The sequence below is a fragment of the Sinocyclocheilus grahami genome, unplaced genomic scaffold (genome assembly GCF_001515645.1).
Source record: "Sinocyclocheilus grahami isolate Dianchi unplaced genomic scaffold, SAMN03320097.WGS_v1.1 scaffold527.1, whole genome shotgun sequence".
NCBI classification, from domain to species: domain Eukaryota; kingdom Metazoa; phylum Chordata; class Actinopteri; order Cypriniformes; family Cyprinidae; genus Sinocyclocheilus; species Sinocyclocheilus grahami.
Genome location: NW_015505706.1, coordinates 630,660 through 653,417, shown reverse-complemented (window position 1 = coordinate 653,417; position 22,758 = coordinate 630,660). Strand labels below are relative to the sequence as shown.

The 22,758-nt window shown below is 37.7% G+C and overlaps 3 protein-coding genes across 5 annotated transcripts in view; 1 reads left to right on the top strand and 2 right to left on the bottom strand.

Moving 5' to 3' along the window:
• Positions 1–840: 840 nt before the first annotated feature.
• On the bottom strand, positions 841–11,462 carry srpx (sushi-repeat containing protein X-linked). 3 transcript variants are annotated; one of them, XM_016237970.1, is made up of 10 exons: positions 11,278–11,462; positions 6,571–6,618; positions 5,998–6,189; positions 4,728–4,904; positions 4,506–4,632; positions 4,172–4,293; positions 3,155–3,334; positions 2,712–2,845; positions 1,656–1,777; positions 841–1,373 (listed from the first exon to the last, which is right to left on the bottom strand). In XM_016237970.1, the coding sequence occupies exons 1-10, from the start codon at positions 11,342–11,344 to the stop codon at positions 1,196–1,198; spliced, it is 1,347 nt and encodes a 448-aa protein (XP_016093456.1). In that variant the 5' UTR covers positions 11,345–11,462; the 3' UTR covers positions 841–1,195. The 3 variants fall into 3 exon arrangements, with proteins under 3 accessions (XP_016093456.1, XP_016093458.1, XP_016093457.1); XM_016237972.1 differs by having other exon boundaries at positions 6,290–6,618; positions 11,278–11,322; XM_016237971.1 differs by lacking the exon at positions 6,571–6,618.
• A 593-nt stretch (positions 11,463–12,055) lies between these two features.
• The window catches only part of rpgra (retinitis pigmentosa GTPase regulator a), an 11,103-nt gene continuing 400 nt past the window's right edge, over positions 12,056–22,758 (bottom strand). The window contains exons 2-15 of the mRNA XM_016237966.1: positions 22,152–22,277; positions 21,974–22,066; positions 21,832–21,894; positions 21,462–21,620; positions 21,198–21,347; positions 20,920–21,075; positions 20,452–20,607; positions 19,775–19,899; positions 19,386–19,640; positions 16,947–17,139; positions 16,686–16,756; positions 13,509–16,562; positions 13,356–13,397; positions 12,056–13,298 (exon numbers count right to left, since the gene is read on the bottom strand). Coding sequence (XP_016093452.1) covers positions 12,411–13,298; positions 13,356–13,397; positions 13,509–16,562; positions 16,686–16,756; positions 16,947–17,139; positions 19,386–19,640; positions 19,775–19,899; positions 20,452–20,607; positions 20,920–21,075; positions 21,198–21,347; positions 21,462–21,620; positions 21,832–21,894; positions 21,974–22,066; positions 22,152–22,277 — 5,531 coding nt within the window. The 3' untranslated portion in view covers positions 12,056–12,410. The remainder of the gene's footprint in view (positions 13,299–13,355; positions 13,398–13,508; positions 16,563–16,685; positions 16,757–16,946; positions 17,140–19,385; positions 19,641–19,774; positions 19,900–20,451; positions 20,608–20,919; positions 21,076–21,197; positions 21,348–21,461; positions 21,621–21,831; positions 21,895–21,973; positions 22,067–22,151; positions 22,278–22,758) is intronic.
• The window catches only part of otc (ornithine transcarbamylase), an 8,136-nt gene continuing 3,276 nt past the window's right edge, over positions 17,899–22,758 (top strand). Inside the window, exon 1 of the mRNA XM_016237962.1 lies at positions 17,899–17,933. Within this exon, the coding sequence (XP_016093448.1) occupies positions 17,920–17,933 (14 nt within the window). The 5' untranslated portion in view covers positions 17,899–17,919. The remainder of the gene's footprint in view (positions 17,934–22,758) is intronic.

Genomic DNA, 22,758 nt, shown 5'->3' with positions numbered 1-22,758 from the left:
TGGTGTGTGTGTGTGCTGTTTCCACTCTCTCATCAGGAAGACGGTGTTTAGGACTGTTCTGTACTGTACTGTACTTTATCTTCTTCAGAAAGAGAATAAACTATTATTAAACAACTGTTGCCGATTCATTTCTCTCTTTTTTTTTCTCTCGCCTTAATTATTATTTGCAGTTTTCTATATTTCTCACTCCTTCTACATACACTCTTGCACACAAACATAGATATGTTTATATATATTATTTGAAAGATGTCTTCTGCTCACCATGGCTGCATTTATTTGATCAAAAATACAGTAAAAATGTTAAATATTATTTCAGTTTAAAATAACTTTTCTGTTTTGATTTTTTTTTTAATGTAATTTATTTCTGTGGTGGCAAAGCTGAAATTTCAGCAGTCATTACTCCAGTCTTCAGTGTCACATGATCCTTCAGAAATCATTCTATTACGCAGATTTGTTTTTTTTTGTTTTTGTTTTTTTATCTCAACATTTTTCCTTTTACTATGTGACAAAAAGGTCACTTTATATACTATGCCCTCTTTACTTATATATAAAGGTATGTAAAAAATATCCACAGTGGTCTACAAGAGTCATGAAAATTTATAGGTTTTCACATGGCAACAAAATAGCTTCCACTGACTTACAAAAGTTTTTAAATATTAATAAACAGATAAATAAAAAATATACGTAATATATCATTATAAGAAATTTTAATAAAACACTACACCAAAATACTTTCAATAATGTTAGCCTTCTCCCTTTTTTACCACTGTGACATTTATACGTCATTCCATACATAATAAATTGAAAACATATTTATCATAACTTATTGAGTATATAAACATATTTATTTAACAAACCAGGGAACCAAGATAAACATGACTGGTATTTTAAGAAAGCTGAGTCCCATGCTCTCAAATGTCAATCATCAAACAGGCCTTTATTGCATTAATATCGCTTTGACAGTATTTCTTAAGAAAAGTAGACCGTCCACTCTGACATAAATAGAAACACCAGACAAATAAAATAGAGTAGAGCATCATAAAAAAGACAAACAGAGACTCATATTTAGAGATGTGTGTGCATGTATGCATGTTTTCAATATGTGATAAGATGTAGCAGCTCTATCCAGACTCTCTCTTGTAGTTTGGTTGTTAGCTTTATAACAGATGTGTAAATGTGTTTACTGTATATACATCTAGCAGCTCTGTCCAGCCTCTTTCTGTAGTATGGCCTCCTCAGCGCGGAGGGGAAACGTGTCAGTGGTGGTAAAGATCTCCGCTGCTGTGATGGGGAAAGTGTAGCGCTGCTTATCCACTCCCTGTTTGTCCAGCAGCACCATGCTAAATGAGTTTTGAGACAGCTGCAGCAGCAACCTGCCCCACACAAACAAAACACAGTTTACTATTGGGATAAATTCACTACAAGTTGAAATACAAAGTAGTGTTGTATATCATTGTAAGTATTATCAGGGCCGTCCTTTAGGTGGTGCAACTGGTGTGGTCGCACCGGGCCCCACGCTTTGAGGGGGTCCCGCGGCGAACGGTCCGAGGGGGGCCCCACTCCCTACCGCGCACCGGGCCCAGCGTCAGCTAAGGACGGCCCTGAGTATTATCATTGTAAGTGTTGTTAGTGACTGAAATATAGTAATGAAGTACCTGAGTTGTAGAGCCAGTCCTGGAGGGATGAGTCTGTGTCTGATGCGGCCGATCTGAGCTGGATAAACACCCACCAACTCAATCACGGTCACATGCCTCAAGTCCAGACCACACTGGACATGCTGAACCACACACACACACACAATACAGATCATTCCATTTTAGTTGCTTATATATGTATAATCTTACAAAGTATTGTAATATCATTCATCTCTCTCTCTCTCTCTATTTATATAACAGATTAATCTTACAATCATTTCTATATTAAAATATAATCGTAATCTTAATATTACAGTGGTGGCCAAAATGATTAGAACACTAGTATTTTCACCAGCTAAAAAGTGGTTTTAAATCCGTTATTTCTATCTTTTGCTGTAGTGTCAATAGGAAATATCAGTTTACATTTCCAAACATTCATTTTGCCATTAATTGTAATAATCCAGTGAGATATTTGTTGCACAAGGAGTCTGCCAACAGCCAGTGCTCCACACAGAGATCTGATCTGATCATCATCCAGTCTGTCTGAGATTACACGAAGAAACAGAACAAACTGAGACAGACTAAATCCAGAAGAACTGTGGCATCTCCGAGATACTTTAAGAGACCTACCCGCAAAGCTACAGTACTGTTAAACGTTTTAGGCACTTGTGTAAAAATGCTGTAAAATGAGGATGCTGTAAAAATAATGTCATAAATAGATTTCCTTTATCAATCAACTTTTATTAACTAAATTAAATCAACATTTGGTGTGTTTAAAGCAGCTTTTGGTGCACTTGCACATCGTTTTTCAGGTAGCTTTGCAGGTAGGTTTCCTGAAGCATCTTGGAGATGTTGCCACAGTTCTTTTGAATTTAGTCTGTCTCAGTTTGACAGACAGACAACAGATAGATAGATAGACAGACAGACAGACAGACAGACAGACAGACAGACAGATAGATAGACAGATAGATAGATAGATAGATAGATAGATAGATAGATAGATAGATAGATAGATAGATAGATAGAACACACAAAAAAAATATATACAGAATAAAAAGGCAGATATTAATCTTGTACCTGTAAATTAGTCATCTGGAATCTGTAGTAGTGATTGGCAGCTGAGGGGGCAGAGATGATCAGAACGCGGCGTTTCTCATAGAACTGGTCCAGTAATGCAGCAGCAGATCGCACACCAACATTAATATTCATGGCTTTTAATAAAACAAATGATTACGATGTTATTCACCAGAGGGCAGGACAGGAAGAGCAAGATCATGAATTTTACATGAATTCTGAGGTTTAATCTCAGAAGAATAACATAAATAATTCTGTCATGAAAATTCTGCCATCGTTTATTCTAACAATCTGCCTAAATTTGAATATTTTAACTGAATCAGCAGCACAATTCTTTCAGGAATGCTATGTAATCTTACATATAAAGAGGTATAATGTATAATGCAAGGAATTCATCTAAGCCGATTGCAGGTGTTTGTGAGGTGTTAATGTGTTTTTTTCCATACGAGCACAGGAAGTCTCCAGGCCAGACCACTCCATGTTAAACTGGCAGACTCTGGCAGCGCTGCCCCTGAGCTCGTAGCCGCCCAGACAGTGGAATTCACACGTGGCCCCGTAATTATCACCAGCACTGTCACATTTTATCCAGCCATTGTCAGGGACAGAGAGAGGAGTACAGCGACGCACTGCAACATGCACGTTGTGTGTCAATGCCAGCATATTATGCAATGTTCTGCAACTAAATAAACTAATGACATTTTTCAGTAATGTAAGAGTAGTTTACCTGTTTTCAAAATGATTTAGCTTTTTCAGTTGCCTACATTATATAATCTGATAGCTACACTATTGCTCAAAATTTTGGATGATTTTTTTGAAAGAACTTTACATTCATTTAGCAAGGATGCATAAAATTGACACATTACAGTAACAGTAAATATATTTATAATGTTACAAAAGATTTCCATTTCAAATAAATGATGCTCTCTTGAACTGTCTATTCTTCAAAGAGTCTTGGAAATCATTTATCACCGTTTCCACTAAAATATTAAGCTGCTTAACTGTTTTCAAAATTGATAAAAAGAAGAAAAATTTTTTGAGCAGCAAATCAGCATATCGGAAAAAAATTCTGAAAAATCATGTGACACACAAGGCTGGAGTAATGACTGCTAAATTTCAGCTCTGCCATCACAAGAATAAATTACATTTTCAAATATATTAAAATAGAAACAGTTGTTTTAAAGTGTAATATTTCAAAACAATACTGTTCAACTCAAACCAAGTGAAATAAAACTGAGCATAAGAGACTTAACAAAAAGCATTAACAAATCTTACCGACCACAAATATTTGAACAGTAGTGTATAGATGTTGCCAAATTTCAAAAGCTTCAGAGGTTTTGTAGCTAACATTTCTTAGATGCTCATAGTTTAGCTAAGCACTTTTAAAGAACTGCTTGACTGCATTTTAACTTCTTAAAACATGAGTTACTGGTAGCTTAGAAAGCTACAGTTTCAAAAGAACTCACCTCTCACTCGAACATTGAACCTGCAGGTCGCCTTGTTCTCAGCACGGTCAAACACAGTGTATGATAATTTATGATTTCCTTCTGGAAAGTGTGAGCCTGATGTCTTTCCTTTAAGTATAACACTACAACACAAATAAACAGTCTCTTTCTCACAACAACAGTCTGGATTAGATTTATTAGACTGATTAGATTTCAATGTGAATTCAGCTAGAAATGACTCAATTCTCAGTTGTGGCATTAAGCGGTCAAATATTTTAGCATAAAGATCTGAATTTGCCCATTGCCATGGTTACTTTCATATACAGTATGTTGAGGAAAAAACTGCTCCACTGACTCTGTCAGGATGCCGTCTGCTGTGTCTTTGCCCTCTGGTGTGTCCCAAGTCACTTTGGCGGTGAGTTTTCCTGGTTCAGCGGTCTTCTCCTTTATATTAGGACACTTAATAACTGGAGGATCCACATCTGAAACAGAAAACACCTTTAATGCCTAAATACTATGTCATGGATCCATATCTGTAAATAAAGAATAATGAGTGCTCAATGACTATTTAACCCACCCACGCACACACTGTTGCCGCCGCTCCATGTTCTGCTGCTTTGGCAGGTGGCGCTGTGGTCTCCTCGAAGCATGTATCCTGGTGAGCAGAAAAACTGGCAGCGGGAATTGAAGTACGATCCGTCTGAACACTTATAACCTCCGTTAGATGGCATGGCCAGTTTAGGGCAGCGGACCTCTGTAAACATAATTCATGCCCCGGTGAAAATTGATTATCAATGGACAATCACTGCTGTCAATCCAAATCAAACCATGTGTCATACAGCTGCTGATCGACATGTGGCTGGTTGTGAGTAGTGCTAAGTTGTGTCTTGAGATGCCTTCAGGTTTGAGGATCCAACTGTGACCCTTAATAATCATTTGAGGAATTAATATATTAAGAAATAAAAAACAAAAATCAATTGAGAATCATTGATAAAAATCAATAAAGCTATCAAACTTTCAGCACATGGCTAAACAAATGAATGAAACTGCAATTTGCTAATCAACATAATCAATAATGAAAATGTATATAATAAAGCAAATTTGAAAAATAATTGTAAGTTTACCAATTACTAATATAGCAATCATAATTAAAAAAATACACCACTGTTAAAAAGTTTGGGGTCTTTTTAAGTATTTTTTAATAAAATAATACTTTTATTCAACAAGAACGCATTAAACTGATCAACAGTGAGAGTAAGGAAATTTCAAATAATTGTATTCATTTGAATTTTCTGTTCATCAAAGAATCCAGAAAATTCATCAAAGAATCCCAGTTTCCGACAAATATATTATGCAACAATAGTTAAAATGTTTCTTGAGCACCAAATCAGCATATTAGAATGATTTCTCAAGGATCATGTGACACTGAAGACTGAAATAATGGCTGCTGAAAATTAGTTTTTGCCATCAAAAGAATAAATTACATTTTAATATATATTAACAGAAAACTGTTATTTTAAATTAAATTATTTTAAATTCACAATATTACTGTTTTTACAGTATATTAATCAAATAAATACAGCATTGGTGAGCATTAGAGACTTATTTTTAAAACATTAAAATATGTTACCAAGCCCTTTTAATGTACTTTTAAATGGTAGTGTAAATTAACAAACAATAAAAAGTAAATAAAAATAACAAAAATGTGTGATTATGTAATGTTTGCAAAATGACTGCAATAAAATATAGAACTGAATATGCACTAATTCATCTTAATCATTGAAGTGAGTCAGCATGCATATGCAATATGATCTTATAACTGAGTTATGTGATTGTCAACGTCAGACCTCTGCAAGCGTAGTTTCCTGACCACTGTTTGCTGGCCATACAGAGGATCTCGCTGCTGCCGTGCATCTCGTAGCCCGTCTTACAGCGGATCTTGCAGCGAGTTCCCAGAACATTCTTATAATGTTCTCCGCGAGGTGTCTGGCAGCTGACGTGACCATGTTTGATTTTCACTGGAGCACACCATGGAACGCCTAGAAAGAGACACACGTTCTCACACACGTACGCAAATACACTGAAGAAAGACACTGAGTCATACCAAAACTCACATAAAACACAATCTTATAAACTTACCTTGATAACTGGCATCATCCAGACATGCATGGAGAAACATGAACACAGATAAAGTAGCACAGCCACAGAAGAAGAGGAAGCAATCAGAGGCCTGAGGCCTAAGCAGGCAGTCAGAGATTTAGTGTCTTCTGTGTTGTGAATGAATGTGTTCTGACAGCAGCGCTCATGTGTTATGATGTGGTAAGAGTGCTTTACTGAGAGAAGATGGGTTTAAGTTCTGTGTAATGGGTTTTTGAGATCAATATGTGCATTTAATGTAGTATGTCCTTGCGTGTGTTCACCTGTGTATCGCACATCTTCATCATCAGTGTATGGCCAGTATCCAGAGCCTGCAAAACAGTTTAGGACAGCAAAAGCGAGAAAGAGTTGGCATTACCGCAGAATTTCAGATTCAGCTCAGCTAGAATCATTTGTATTGTGAGTGGATGTATTAGAACAAAGCAAACCACAGTTTGGTTTTTGTTGTAATATCTTGTTGTATTATTTTTAAGTTCAGTTTGCTAACATATGGAAACCTCAGAATAAAAATGTGTAATTGTATACACTACCATTCAAAAGTCTGTTCAAGAGTTCAAGAGAACTGTTTTCAGGATTGATAATAATAAGAAATGTTATTTGAACACCAAATCAGCATATTAGAATGATCTGTGAAGGATCACGTGACACTGAAGACTGGATGCTGAAAATTCAGCTTTCCATCCCAGGAATAAATTACATTTTAAATAGAAAAGAGTTCATATAAAATGTAATCATATTTTACAATATTAATATATTTTTAGTAATATTTAAAACAAATTATTTTTATATATTAAAATATTTCCTTTAATCTTACCGACCCCTATTTGTATTTATTTATCATTTTGTAACTTTATATCTTACTTTTTTTTTTTTACTTTATCTTTAGCAGTGTGACCTTTTTAACTTTATAAATGTGAGTGTATTTCCTTTTCCAAACTTTCTTGAAATTATATTTGTATTATTATTATTTTTATTTTTTTTTACTCTGAGGCTTACATCGCTAACATCGGAAATCTGGGTTTGTTGCATTTATGGCATGGCATGAAATACAACAATGACCCCTGCAGGTAATGTAATGAATTACAGTGTGTCACATGGCGATGCAGTGAAAATGGCAGCCACATAAAATAACATATAACACTATATTAGGATAACATGCTTTGCATGGAAGGACTAGATGGAATAGATATTGGCTTGGCTTCATTCAGAGGTCAGACTAATAGCTGCTAATTTTACATTGCTTATTTACTTTGAATGTCATGACAGAAGCTCTTTTACAACAGTCAACGTGTAATTTCAACTTCCATCAATCATGCTGCAGAAAATTCATGTTCTCCAACAGAAATAGGTTTCGGTGTTCTATTCCATCTAATTCTGTGACTTGTACTTACTGCAATCTGAAAGTAAGTGATCCAGAAACTTAAAACAAGGCCAGCTTCAAAAAACATGGAAAACTCCATTACCCACAGATCGCCCTCTTAGACTGGGATCAAACACACAAAACAAGAGCCTGCATTCAGTGCATATAAATTGATGCTGATTCGCTTTTTTATTCCCTCTAGTTCTGTTCTTTTGTCTCTTGTGTGTGTTTAAGTGTGTGGATGGCAGATCACACAGCAAGTTAGATCAAAGCTCCCTCTGATGCAGTAACAAGAACTCAAGAGACTCAGCACACACACACACACACACACACATACACATACAATGTTAATGCAGAGCTAGAAGCGAATCATGACAGGACCACAGTTTTCCAACTTCTATAATGGAAAACACTCCACAGGGATCATGCGTGTAGGTGTGTGTGTTTGCTCCATTTGGCAGATAAGTTTTCCTGTTCCATTCTGTTAAGCTCAGCAGAATGTTGTGTAACCCAGAATACTCATTGACTTGGCTCAGTTTCTCTCTCTCTCTCTCTCTCTCTCTCTCTCACACACACACACACACGTACGTATAAATAGGGAGTTTCCACTTAAGAAAACTTTATGCTAACTAAACCATATAGCTTCTGCAGCACCTACTGTTTTACACCAGTCCTGAGGATCACTAAAGATTTCACAACTTCTGCAATGTTTAGCTTAAAAACGGCTCACTCTTGGATGGACGTTCTGCAGTCATTAGTCATCAGAAAGTAAGATCCCTTAGGCACCCTATGTTCAGTGTCTGCAACAGTTCCAGCCTCACAGATTCACGACTCCTATGTGTGTGGAAGTTAGTTAACCTCATTCTACAGTCAGGTACAGACTAATTATGTTCATATCCAACTATCAGTCACCGCACAGTGGCCTATCAATCGTCCAGAACACCTTAGCACAATAACAGTTCTCTAGCAAACATGCAGATCTATTAAAGCTTGTCTTGATGAACTTTCCTATTGTTTTACATCAATGTTTAAATAAAGCAAGCCACAACAACAGGGTCAAATTCTAAACTTATGATCTTTTTTCTCTCATATGCAACAAGCTAGCTCACTTAAAAGATTTTTGTAAATTAGAGCTACTGATTTATCACGTTAGTCAAAACAATTAGTTCAGACAGTTTGAATAATTCACGTTTGAGTATGTGGGTATTTTACAACACATAAAAGCACATGAAATTCACTGATATTAGTTCTCAAGTCAGGACAGTGTCTTAATCTTGTAACATGTGTTCATGTTTTAGCCAGCATGAGTCTGTGTTTGTGTTCACAAGGCCATAAAATACACAAACACAAATAGCCACCCAGTCTTTGTGAATAAACAATGTACAGCATTTGAGGTAATTCACCGAAACGTTGTAAAACGTCATTTATTTTACTGACGTTTAGTTTACACATGCAAATAAAGCCAATATGTGAGTCTGACGATCTGTTGTACTCGTAAATTGGATCTCCAGTGCATTTACAAATTGATGTCTGGACCACAACCACAACCTAAAACCCAATGACATGAGCCACAACCTCACACAGTCAACATTTTACTGTCGTATTTCCAGTCGTGATTAACTCTAACAGTCCTCGAAATGAAGATGAATTGGTAATTTAGCAATTAGTTCACACAACCACAACAACACATGCATCTCTGCAGCTTCTTGAATTGTGTTTCCAGCAGCACAGGACGTTCACGTGTCTGAGCGAGTCCAAGCAAGGCTCTTTGCTTTTTTGAATGAATTCTCTAAACAAAAAAAATCTTGGAGAGAGAAACCAAAAGTTTGAAGGGATTTATTTTGCTTCTGCTGGAATATAAACAATGTTTTCTGGAAGCAAAGTGTAATTTTTGTTCTTACTAATATACACAAAATACTCCAAAATGAGCCCCCTTACCAGCCTGATACAAACATAAACCAGATTAAAATGCTACAAACACCTCCGTGTTGATTTTAAGATTTTTCTCTTTGTTTTTAAAGCTTTACATGGTTGTGCTCCCCAGTATATTTGTAATCTCCTCATTCCGCATTCCACTTCTAGATCTCTTCGGTCATCTAGTCATTTTCGGTCATCTATTTCCTCTCTCAGTCCCTCGTTCACATTTTACAGACTCTGGAACAGTCTTCCCCTCCACATAAGATCTTCCCCTTCTATTTCTATGTTTAAATCCTCTTTGAAAACCCATTTTTATTCTGTATGTTTTAATTCTGTTTGAGGGTGTAAAATTGTATTTGTCCCTTTGTTTGTCTTGATTGGGTATGTTTTTTACTTTGTTTTATATTTGTTGTACAGCACTTTGCTTGCAACTCCTGTTGATTTTAAATGTGCTTTATAAATAAATAAACTAAACTAAACTAAAAGAGCTTATGATTTAGCTGAATATGTGATATGAGGCTGCATACACATCAGGCATCAAGCAGCCATATCTGGCAATGGAAATGTGGACATAGCCTCCAGCTCTGAACACAAAAAGATGTTTTTCCCCCTAAAATGTGAAAAATATCAAAACATCAGAGTCATATTTCCAAAAATCTGATCCAGACCCCATGCTAACTGAAAATGAAAAAATAAAAATCATTCTGGCAGAGGTAGACATAGCTATGTAGCAGTGTGACAAAGCCTGGGGGACAGCACAACACCAGCATATTAACATGCCTGATGATTTATTACTAGTTGATCCAGATTTTGCATGCAGAATTTCTGTAATGTAAATCCAATGTCACTGTATCAAATTATGATGATTAATATTTCATTCTGTTGACTTGAGTAAGCAATTTATTTGAGATGCGAGATTTGACTTGGCCTCCAAATGACTCAACAACACAAGCAAGAAGAAATATTATCCTCTTAAGTAGGCACTTAAAAATTATTATATGTACAGTCCCTATCTTGCTAACTTAGAGGATAATGAGGAAACTGATAATTTATGAATGTGTGAGGAAATTATTCAAATATCATACACTCTCAATGAATGAGAAATAATAGCTATATAACTATATATAGCTATTATATAGCTATATATAGCTATAAGATTGGACATGTCTGCTTCTTTGGAAATATTGCAAATTCTGACAGTCATCCCAGCGCTTTGTTGAGACACACTGCTGACCAACTTCCAGAAGACGTTACATTATTTATGTCATTAATCACAGACTCTTTAAAGACGATGCATTCAAAAGATGTGTCAGACTCAACAGTATTGAGCAGATCGTCCGGGAGCGCAGTGTCCTAGTGGTGACAAGTCATCAGTGCCTTTCATATGAAAGAGTTCAGTGTATTTTCCCTGGATTTAGGGAATTTACCCCCTTCAACCCCCCCCCCCCCCAAACAGCCCCAAAAGCGTCCACGTAAACACTCTGAGCTCTGTTGTAATATAACCTACTGTGCCTAATACAGGACAGCTAGCAGAAACAGCATGGGAAAACTCATAGGCGCACAAACACTTTATTCATTCTGGTGTTTGTTTAACTCTGCATAAGTTTAATCAGTCTTGCTCAACAAACACATTTTGACTTATCAAAGCTCACAGCGCGAGACTCAACAGGAACCGTTTGGATGGGTCTCTTACCGTCATACGCGAAACTCCCGGACAGCTGAAGTCCCACTAGCATACACACACACATCCAGTTGTCCATCTTTAGGAAGTCCAGGAGCTGCTGGGACACCTCGGGTGCATTCCTAGGCGAGAATCAAGAGCTCAAAGCCCGATCCCGCCTCCTCTCCAGAAATACGAGAGCTCTTCATCCAGCGCGAGCGTGCGCACAGAACGGCGCGTGGACAGTTGGCTCTACATGGATAAACTGTGTATGGCACTGTTATGAGTGTTTATTACAGCGACACCAAAAAGTAGACTAAAAGTGGGACACTGAATTCACAGCTAAATTGCCTTTGTATTATTCATGATTTACTTTTGGAGATCAATTCAGAATTCTTCTTGTAGGAGTTTTTTGGTTCAAATTATGACAGAAATTCCATCAGGATTTCTTTAGAATTTGAGATTTAGGTAGAGTGTAATAGTTTAATCCATGTAAGAGCCTTATAGGCCTACAGCTAAACACCTCAAAATCCAGAGTGAGAGGACATTGTAGGCCTACTTCATCATTTCTTCACTAAAGAAACCAACACACTTTTTCTTTTCTTTAGCAACAGCTCTTGAGAGCAAAATCTTATTAACTTTACAGTTAAATCATAGTATGTAGGTGCGTGACTGTCTGTTCTCTTGCCCTTTTAAATTGCAGTAATCATGTACAGTAAGTCTGGTATGCTGTTAATGACAGACCAGGTCTTGCAAAAGGAATGTCAATAGAACAGTAACAAAAAAATTTCACCAAAGCAGTGGTTTATTACTTTGTGTACACAGAAATAAATACTTCACGCATTTGCGCTTGAAAATTAACATTCATATAAACACTATGACAATATATAACTGAATATGATTGGAATCATTTCAGTCAAGGCACTTGATATTCAAGAATCCCCATAAAGACATAAGTAACAACCAGCCCTTTAAAGGATGTATATTATACTAAATCAGAATACAATACGTTAACTTCTCCAACATCCATCAACCACATTATGTGTTTCCCTGTTTAAAGAACTGATCCACAACACTTTTCAAATGTCAAGGCCTGTGAACTCTCCATATATAGGCAGATGTTCAGGGTGGTCTCTGTGTTTGTACTGTCGCTGCACACTTTGGGATCATTTAAGGTTAAGATACTGTGGTAGGACATTGTTCCAGAACTGAGGGTCCTGAGCACCACTATCTGTTTGCCCTTTAACATTCTGTTGATGCCTTTGTCTAGTCTTCTGTCTGTCTCTCTGTGCATTTGTCTGTCTGCGCGGAGGTAACGCATCTGGTTTGGCTCTCTGCTTTGGTACTTTTTTGTTTTTTTCTTCCTCTTCCTCCTCACCTTCTTGTTCTTCCCCTTCCTCCTCCTCTTCATCAGTCTCTTCTTCCTGTTCTTCTTCCTCTTCACTAGTTTCTCTCTGTTTCCTCTCATTTTTCTCAGTTTTTATATTCTCTTCTTTCCGCTCCGTTTCTTCCTCCTCCTCTTCCTCACCCTCTTCTTCCTCATCGCTTCCATGTTTATCTTTTTTATTATTCTTTTCTTTATGCTCTGTTTCTTTTTCCTCCTCTTCCTCTTCATCACCTTCACTCTGTTCTTCTTCCTCTTCACTAGTTTCTATTTTTATATTATTTTCTTTCTGCTCTATTTCCTCCTCCTCCTCCTCCTCCTCCTCACTCTCTTCTTCCTGTTCTTCTTCCTCTTCACTAGATTCTCTCTGTTTCCTCCTGTTTTTCTCTGTTTTTATATTATTTTCTTCCTGCTCAGTTTCTTCCTCCTCTTCCTCACTCTCTTCTTCCTCTTCCTCTTCACTAGTTTCTCTCGGTTTCCTCCTGTTTTTCTCTGTTTTTATATTCTTTACTTCCTGCTCAGTTTCTTCCTCCTCTTCCTCACTCTCTTCTTCACTCTCTTCTTCCTCTTCACTACTTTCTCTTGGTTTCCTCCTGTTTTTATCTGTTTTTATATTCTTTTCTTCCTGCTCAGTTTCTTCCTCCTCTTCCTCACTCTCTTCTTCCTCTTCCTCTTCACTAGTTTCTCTCGGTTTCCTCCTGTTTTTCTCTGTTTTTATATTCTTTACTTCCTGCTCAGTTTCTTCCTCCTCTTCCTCACTCTCTTCTTCCTCTTCCTCTTCCTCTTCACTAGTTTCTCTCTGTTTCCTTCTGTTTTTCTTTGGTTTTATATTCTTATTTTTCTGTTCTGTTTCTTCCTCCTCCTCTTCTTCTTCTTTTACTTCTTCACCTCCCTCCTCTTCTTCTTCATTAGTTTCTCTCTGTTTCCTCTGACTTCTCTCTGTTGTTTTATTCTCTTCCTTCTGGTCTATTTCTTCATCTTCTGCTTCTTCTTCATGTCCATTTTCTTCCTCCATTTCATTCAGTTTGTCTGTCTCATCATCTTCATCTCCTCTCTCTGTTTCCTGTGTCTCTAAAATGTCAAGATTCTCTTCTTCTCTAAACTTCTCTTCAGCTGTATCCATTTCCCCTTCTTTTTTGTCCTCTTCTTTTTCTCCGTCCTCTTCCTCAATCTGTTCTTTCCCTTCTTGTTTTTCTCTGTCTCCATCTCCATCTGTCTCTGACATTTTTTCCTCATCTTCAGCTTCCACCTCATTCTGTCGCTCTTCTCTTTCTCTCACACTCTCCTCTTCTTCACTCTGGTTTGTGACCCCATCTTTCTTGTCTTTCAGTTCTTCATTATTTTCCTCTTCATCCACCCCCTCTTCCTCTTCGTTATTCTCTTCTTCCTCTTCCTCTTCTTTTGCCTGATCTCTGCTTTCCTCCTCCTCTTCATGATCACTCTCTTCTTCTTGATTTTCCTCCTCATCTTCATTTCCTACCTCATCCTCTTCTTCACTCTCTTCTTCCCCCTTTTCTTCCTGTTCTCCCTCCCCTTCCACTTTCTCATTCTCTTCCTCACTCTCATCCTTTTCTTCACTCTCTCCTTTCTCTTCATCTGACCTCTCATTCTTTTTATCATTGTCGCTTTCAGATTGTTCATCAGTTTTCTCCTCATTACTGCTCTCTCCTTCCTGCTCCTCCTCTGCATCTGTTTTCTCCTCGTCTTCCACCTCTCTCTCACTCCCCTCATCCCAGCTCTCCCTCTCCTCTTCCTTGTCATCACCAGCACTCTCTTCATCTTCTTCCTCCTTTTCATCAGTTTCTCCTTCCTCACTCTCCTCTTTCTCTTGTCCCTCACTCTGCTCTCCTTCTTCTCTTTCAGTCTCATCTCCACTTTCTTCCCCTTTACTCATCTCTCCCTCACTTTTGCTGCTCTGTCCGCTATTGCTGTCATCCTCTTCCTTTCTGGATGTCTCCTCTTCTTCATTTTCCTCCTCTCCCTGTTGAGCACTCTCTCCTCTACCTTCATAACTCTTACTCTCTCTTTCTTCTTCATCTTCAACAGCACTGTTCTCCTCTTCCTGCCCAACCTCCTGAAGTTCATCTTCTTCCTCAGCGAGTCTCTCTTTTTCACCTCCCTCTTCCTTTCTCTCTGTCTCACTATACTTCACATGTTCCTCTTCCTCTATTTTTCCATCACCACTCACCCACATTTCGTTTTCATTTGAAACTAGCATATTTTGTTCATCTTGTGCACTCTGCTGTCTGATTATGCTGTCATCCCTTTCCTTAATTGCTGATACAACCTGAACTGTGCTGTCCTGGTCCACTTCCTGTTCTAGCAGGATATTGCTTCCTGATGCTTCCTTGGACATTGATGCATGTGAGGACATCTCAATACTTGGTTCTGGTTGGGTTTCAGAAAGAACTTTGGCTGCTTTTATCAGTAGTGGTGCAGCACTTGCTATAGCCATGGCTGGTAGTGATGAAACTACACTACCCATAATGCTCTGCTCAGCCTGTGGCTTCCTGTCTGGCTCTTTAGGTTCAACTGTTTTTCTGGCAAATTTATTTTCTTTTAGTGGTGACTGCTTGTGTTGTGGTGATGAACTTGATGGACTTAATAATTTACCAGATGATGATTTGGTTTTTTTGGTGGCAGAAGATTTATTGGTTGCTGATTGGTTTTTGGACCATAAACTGGAAAATGAGTGGCCTCTTTCTGGAGCTAAACTTTTAATAGATGGAAATTCATGCTTCTGTTCAGTAAACACTTTATCAGTGGGCGAGTGCAAGTTGGAAGCTGATTGGCTTTTTTCTGCAGTTCCTCCTGATTTTTGTTTTTTTATTGGGGGAAATGATATATCAGAGTTCTGAGGTATTTTACTATCATTTTCCCTTTTGATTTCTATTTTTTCTTGTGCTGGCATTGCATGTTTAAGCTGGAAGTTTGAGTTCTTAGACTCCACAGGTTTTCCCTTTTTTGCTTTAGATATTCGTGTGGGTATAGAAACTGAGAGAGGACTGGGTGTTGGTGCTATCGGGGCTCTTTCCACATCTGATCTCTTCTTTTTTGCTTTCTTTGGTGTAAATTCACTTGGGCTTTCTTCTGTGTCAACATCATTCTTTTCTTTTCCTTTTTTTGGGGTGCTTTGCATTTTAGCTGGAATCTTGACTGATGTTGAGTTTCCCTGTTCCTGTGTGTTGATCAGTGTTGATCTGACCTCTTGGGCATTTCCAAGGGATGGCTTGATGCCTCTTTGAGCATCTGCCTGGGGTGTTGATTCAACTTTGCTAACCTCTATGGCGCCGGAGGGCATGTTTTGAACCTTGACTGGCGACTGGACCCTTTTTGTAGTTCCTACTGGAATACCCATCTCTTTGATTTTGGGAGATTTCACCTCTTGAACTTTTGTGGGCGTTGTTCTAACTTGTTCAACTTCCTGAACTGGAGAACTTCTGGAGAAAGTCTTTTGAATTTCAATTGGACTTGATTTGGTCTTCCTCTTCATCTCAGCAAGAGCAGTGACCTCTTGACCTCTGGAATCTGCATGTTGAACTTTACTATATTTGTCTGCTTTTGAAATGTTGTCCCTTTGATCAATATTAGTACTGCATGTTTCACTGCTTCCCTCCTTTTCCTTATCTGACATTCTATCTGAAGATAATCTGACCTCTACTGCTTGACTTTTAGATTTATTATTTGTACTCTGGATAGTTTTCTTGTATGTTTTGGATTGCATTTTGCTTTGTGATGCTGTAACAGAAGAATGTTCCTCCGCCATGGCAGGGTTCTTTGGATCTCCGGACCTGGGCTTCTTGTTTTTTAGGTTTCTTGATGGTGGAGATTCTGTCACTGATGAATGAGAAACAGAACTAGCCTGTACTTTGGTGGGTGGAGCCTTTTGAGGTATATTCTCCACCATCCCAGAATGCTTATTCTCTTCATGTGTCTGTCAAATCAAACATTACACCCTTTAATTATACAATATACATTAAACTCAATTATACATATTATAAATAGTTTTTCAAAAATTAATTTTGTCATCTTGAGCACAGTGACAGCTTTTGTGCACCTTGTCCGATATGCTGTTTTCAGATGTTCCAACACTATGGCAGTCCTCTTCATTCTTTGTGATCTGTGTGACTATATTCACAAGAAAGACAGCTGGTCATTACTGACAACCATGTTTTTTACTGGTGTTTTGGATCATTTACAGCTATATTTAGTGAATACATAATTGCGGTAAGCGATATATGAATCATAGATAGCTAATAAATGGATAAAGAGAGGTCTTGGGAGAGCATACAAAATTGGAAAATAAGAAAATATTTACGTGGCGTTGTCCTGGCAGGCAGTGTGATTGAGGTAGAAGCAGATTCCACAAAGGCTTCAGTTCTGAAGCGTTTAGGAGTGTCTGTCGGAGATCTGGGTTGTAAGATGTTGCCTGTCAGGGCCAGTGCAGTAAAGCCAGTTGTAGGAGGAGGAAGATTGCAAAATTCTGGGCCAAACTGTGCAGATGAGCTCTCCTGAAACGCACACACACACAAAACATATTTTCACACTCTCAGTAGTTTATTTTCTATTCAGAATGTCACATACAATTATATAATATTGTCATACTTTTGCACATATAATTTAATAATTTAAATATACAGCTTGACTTGAAATAACACATAAAAGTGTTCTGTATTTACCTTGATGTTTCTTTGTTTTCATTACCCATCACATGTCTCATATTTCATCATGCTGGTAAAGTAGTACACTAACTATATGAAAATAACTTTATTTTCAACTTTATATATATATATTATATATTTTAACTTTAATATATATACACATCATTTTCACACAATAAAATATTAAATTGATGTTATTTCACTCTTTAGATGATCATACTTTTAAAATGATGAATATTTTACAATATAATTTTATAATAATTCATTTTTATGATGGATTTTTCTTATTTTAAGATTGAAAATCTGGGTCAGGAAAAGGATAAAAGAATAAAATATATTCATATATGGCACAGAAATAAGTTTCCAAGCCAGTTTTAATGTGACCCTCATATAACAGAGAAAGTGTAGAGATCTGTTATTTTTAGTTTTAAAAAAATCAACCCGTTACATGCCCAAAGCTAAAGAAACGCCCTTATACATCTCCCTTTTGCAGTGCATAGATGGCCATAGTACCTACATAGAACACAAGAAGTCTAACACCTAACTTGTTTAACTCAAGTGGTCAGTTTCTTACCTTCTGTCTTCGTCTGGCACGTGTTGATAGGCTCCAGCGGTGAGAAGTTGGAAGAGATGAGGGGAGAAAGGTGGGTTGCGAGACTAGAGCATGTGCTGAGTCTGGAATATGCTCTAAAGGTTGCCCCTGTAACATTGAGGTGTAACACCTGTCCAGGTAAGAGTAGGTAACATCTTCATCCTCTAAACAAACTTCTTCACTTTCCTGTTGCCGTGGCCGTGCGAACACTAGCATGTGACTGGAACCACATGCCACCTACAGCACAAATGCACAAATATAATAAACACAGCACTTAGTAACTACAAAAATACACCGTTTCATGTGGTATTTCCTTAGATTAACATACATAGGAAAACATGAACATGATAAGCAAGTATCAGAGAACTCACAGTCATGACAGAGTAATCCAAGAACCTCTGGCATACAGTTGGACTGAACTGATTGGTGAAGTTCTCATCTCCAAGGCCCAACTTCCCATGACGGCCATCTCCAAATGTGTAGAGAAGACCACTGTCTTAAGCAAAAAACAGAGAACTATATAACTATATAATCCATAAATGTATATATAACCTATATAAATTATATGTAAATTTTTTTGAAACTGTTAAATGTGAACTAAAATAATGGAATGTGTATGAAATGACTACAAAAGTAGGAAAGGTGACGAAAGGAGGAGCTGGGGATGGAGAAGGGTAATTTGCTCCTGAGAAAGCGATAAAGCTGCTGAATAATACTGAATAGGCCTTATATAGGAATGTCATGATAGGTATTGTGGATCAGTTGAGACTCAGTCGATGCAAGCCTGACTCACGTGACCTGCCAGAACTAGCACTTGATTTATGACTTGATGCTTGATTTATTTGCATACCACTTACACTTACCACATACCACTTATTAAAAACTGAATGCACCACATTTTAAAATGTATGACAATATATTTAGATGCAAATTTAAGTAAATACTATATTTTAGGTTAATCACTTTAATAAAAAATGAATTAACTGATAATCACAGTTAATTATTTTAATCCTCTGACAGCTCTAATTTAACAGTATGTATATTTTACCTGTTATTAGTGCACTGTGGTTTTCACCACATGTGACATGAGTGACCCTGCCTTTCCTGAAGTGGCCAACAGCAACAGGTGTGTCTGCTAAAAACATAAGTGTCCCCAACCCCAACTGCCCAAACTCCCCACGGCCAAAAGAATATAACTCATCCTCTACAGGAAAGAGAGTTAAAAACATAATTAGCATCCAAACAAACAATGAGAGAAAAAAGGGAAAGAAAGACAAGCACAGAAATAAGTTTCCAAGCCAGTTTTAATGTGACCCTCATATAACAGAGAAAGTGTAGAGATCTGTTATTTTTAGTTTTAAAAAAATCAACCCGTTACATGCCCAAAGCTAAAGAAACGCCCTTATACATCTCCCTTTTGCAGTGCATAGATGGCCATAGTACCTACATAGAACACAAGAAGTCTAACACCTAACTTGTTTAACTCAAGTGGTCAGTTTCTTACCTTCTGTCTTCGTCTGGCACGTGTTGATAGGCTCCAGCGGTGAGAAGTTGGAAGAGATGAGGGGAGAAAGGTGGGTTGCGAGACTAGAGCATGTGCTGGGTCTGGAATATGCTCTAAAGGTTGCCCCTGTAACATTGAGGTGTAACACCTGTCCAGGTAAGAGTAGGTAACATCTTCATCCTCTAAACAAACTTCTTCACTTTCCTGTTGCCGTGGCCGTTCGAACACTAGCATGTGACTGGAACCACATGCCACCTACAGCACAAATGCACAAATATAATAAACACAGCACTTAGTAACTACAAAAATACACCGTTTCATGTGGTATTTCCTTAGATTAACATACATAGGAAAACATGAACATGATAAGCAAGTATCAGAGAACTCACAGTCATGACAGAGTAATCCAAGAACCTCTGGCATACAGTTGGACTGAACTGATTGGTGAAGTTCTCATCTCCAAGGCCCAACTTCCCATGACGGCCATCTCCAAATGTGTAGAGAAGACCACTGTCTTAAGCAAAAAACAGAGAACTATATAACTATATAATCCATAAATGTATATATAACCTATATAAATTATATGTAAATTTTTTTGAAACTGTTAAATGTGAACTAAAATAATGGAATGTGTATGAAATGACTACAAAAGTAGGAAAGGTGACGAAAGGAGGAGCTGGGGATGGAGAAGGGTAATTTGCTCCTGAGAAAGCGATAAAGCTGCTGAATAATACTGAATAGGCCTTATATAGGAATGTCATGATAGGTATTGTGGATCAGTTGAGACTCAGTCGATGCAAGCCTGACTCACGTGACCTGCCAGAACTAGCACTTGATTTATGACTTGATGCTTGATTTATTTGCATACCACTTACACTTACCACATACCACTTATTAAAAACTGAATGCACCACATTTTAAAATGTATGACAATATATTTAGATGCAAATTTAAGTAAATACTATATTTTAGGTTAATCACTTTAATAAAAAATGAATTAACTGATAATCACAGTTAATTATTTTAATCCTCTGACAGCTCTAATTTAACAGTATGTATATTTTACCTGTTATTAGTGCACTGTGGTTTTCACCACATGTGACATGAGTGACCCTGCCTTTCCTGAAGTGGCCAACAGCAACAGGTGTGTCTGCTAAAAACATAAGTGTCCCCAACCCCAACTGCCCAAACTCCCCACGGCCAAAAGAATATAACTCATCCTCTACAGGAAAGAGAGTTAAAAACATAATTAGCATCCAAACAAACAATGAGAGAAAAAAGGGAAAGAAAGACAATTGTAAGTGTATGATATCATATGGTGTGCATTCAGTGTCCTCAAGATGTATTTGGAAACTTATTTGCATTTGTCACTGCATTAGATAACAACATATCAAGGTTTTGATTTCAGTTTTAAATGCCTCTTGGTTTGATATTTTGTTATCTAGTGGATAATAAAATGTATTTGATGGATTGAAATTCATGCAGTTGAAGTGTCCAAATGTTTGTAGGACACTGTTGTGTATATTTCCATCACCTGTAAGGGCTAGCGTGTGCTTGCCTCCACATGCCACCTGCAGAACCCCGTGCAGAGATTCTACTCGCTGAGGTTGACTGTGGTTGGCCAGCTGATGAGCAGAAAGACCCAGTCGTCCGTCTGCACTCTCCCCGAAAGTGAAAACATCCCCATTATCTGAAACATACCAAATTCCCTACAATTTATTTAGCCAGGTGCTAAACTGCTTCCTCAAAAATAAATAACAGCATGGTTTTCATGTTCATGTTTGTGAATAGTGTTGATTGACAAGCGCTCACCTGTGACCAGAGCTGAGTGTCTATATCCACATGAGACCCACTGAATGGACTGTCCCAGTTTCAGCTCTTTAGGCAATAAGGCATGACTGTCTTTCACCAAACCAAGCTGACCAACAGAGTTATCACCCCACAGAAACAGCCTGCCATCCTCTAAAAAAATTACAGATTTATTATTTAAATCCATATCAATTATCAATGCATTTGTATTTACAATAGTAGGTTTATATCTAGTATAGAAAATAATCAGTTGCATATCATTGTTACCTGTAAGTGCAGCAGAGGTGTGGCCACCTGCAGAGAGCAATTTGATTGGAGCATAGTCACAAAAGGGGTGGAGCCGCCGGAAAGAAACGCTGTCATTACAGTGGCCCAATCCCAGCTGTCCATCACTGTTTCCTCCAGCTGCAAAAATTTCCCCTTGTGCTGGAGAAACCCCACAGATATATTCACTTACCTTCTTCATCTTACTCGCAATTCTGTGATAAACTGCTATTATTCAAAAGATAGGGGTCAGTAAGACTTTTTTATTTTAGAAATTAATCTTTTTATTCAGCAAGCACTCATTAAATTGATTAAAAGTGACAGTAAAGACATTAATAATGTTACAAAAGTTTTGTACTCCAGCTTTACATACAGGTGCTTACGAGTGTGTGATCAGTCCCGCAGGCAACAAACTGAGCTCTCTCCCCTTTAAGAACTGGGTAGACAAATAAAAAGATGAATAAGAAAACCGAGTGTGATCTTTATAAAACAGCACGCATACATGTCTGTCTCACCTTTAACACAGGTTGGTTTATTCACCGGTCCTTTGGTTTGAAGACCAAGCTGACCTCTGTTATTATTTCCAAACACAAACAAACGGCCCTGCTCTGAAAAGAGATAATTAAAGAGACTTTTATTACAAAATATAGCTACAGTTACAAAATGACAAGGTGAATATAGAGAGATTACAACCTGTTACAAAGGCAGAGTGTGACTGTCCACATGAGATGTGCACAGGTATATCATTCTTTAGCCATAACCTGCTGGGTACGTTGTTTGCTATTTTACTCTTTCCAAAGGTGAATACAGCACCTGTTTCTGCAATAAGGAAACATATAAGTTCAGCACAACATATGCCCTCAGTAACAGTTGTTCACATGGAGTAAAGAGCAAGCCTCCACACGCTCAGCAAGATGGTCTGTTTAAATCCTTAGAAAGCTTCCAGCTTCCCAGAATAGCCTATGTGGGTAATGCTCTAGGAGCTCAAAGACATGATTATGGTGTCACATACTGTGAGTCTTACAAGCACGTGTTTGTAAAATACACATACTTACATAGACAGATAACTAGACAGACAGACAGACAGACAGACAGACAGACAGACAGACAGACAGACAGATAGATAGACAGACAGATAGACAGACAGATAACTAGACAGACAGACAGACAGACAGACAGACAGATAGACAGACAGACAGACAGACAGATAACTAGACAGACAGACAGACAGACAGATAACCAGACAGACAGATAGACAGACAGACAGATAGATAGATAGATAGACAGACAGACAGACAGA

What these genes read in the sequence shown, in the direction of transcription:
- srpx (XM_016237970.1), bottom strand. Translation starts at nt 11,344, where the DNA reads ATGGACAACTGGATGTGTGTGTGTATGCTAGTGGGACTTCAGCTGTCC. An exon ending in AGGAAACTACGCTTGCAGAG is followed by an intron (nt 4,905 to 5,997) that starts GTCTGACGTTGA and finishes TTATGTTTACAG; the next exon opens with AGGTCCGCTGCCCTAAACTG. An exon ending in TCCAGATGACTAATTTACAG is followed by an intron (nt 1,778 to 2,711) that starts GTACAAGATTAA and finishes TGTGTGGTTCAG; the next exon opens with CATGTCCAGTGTGGTCTGGA.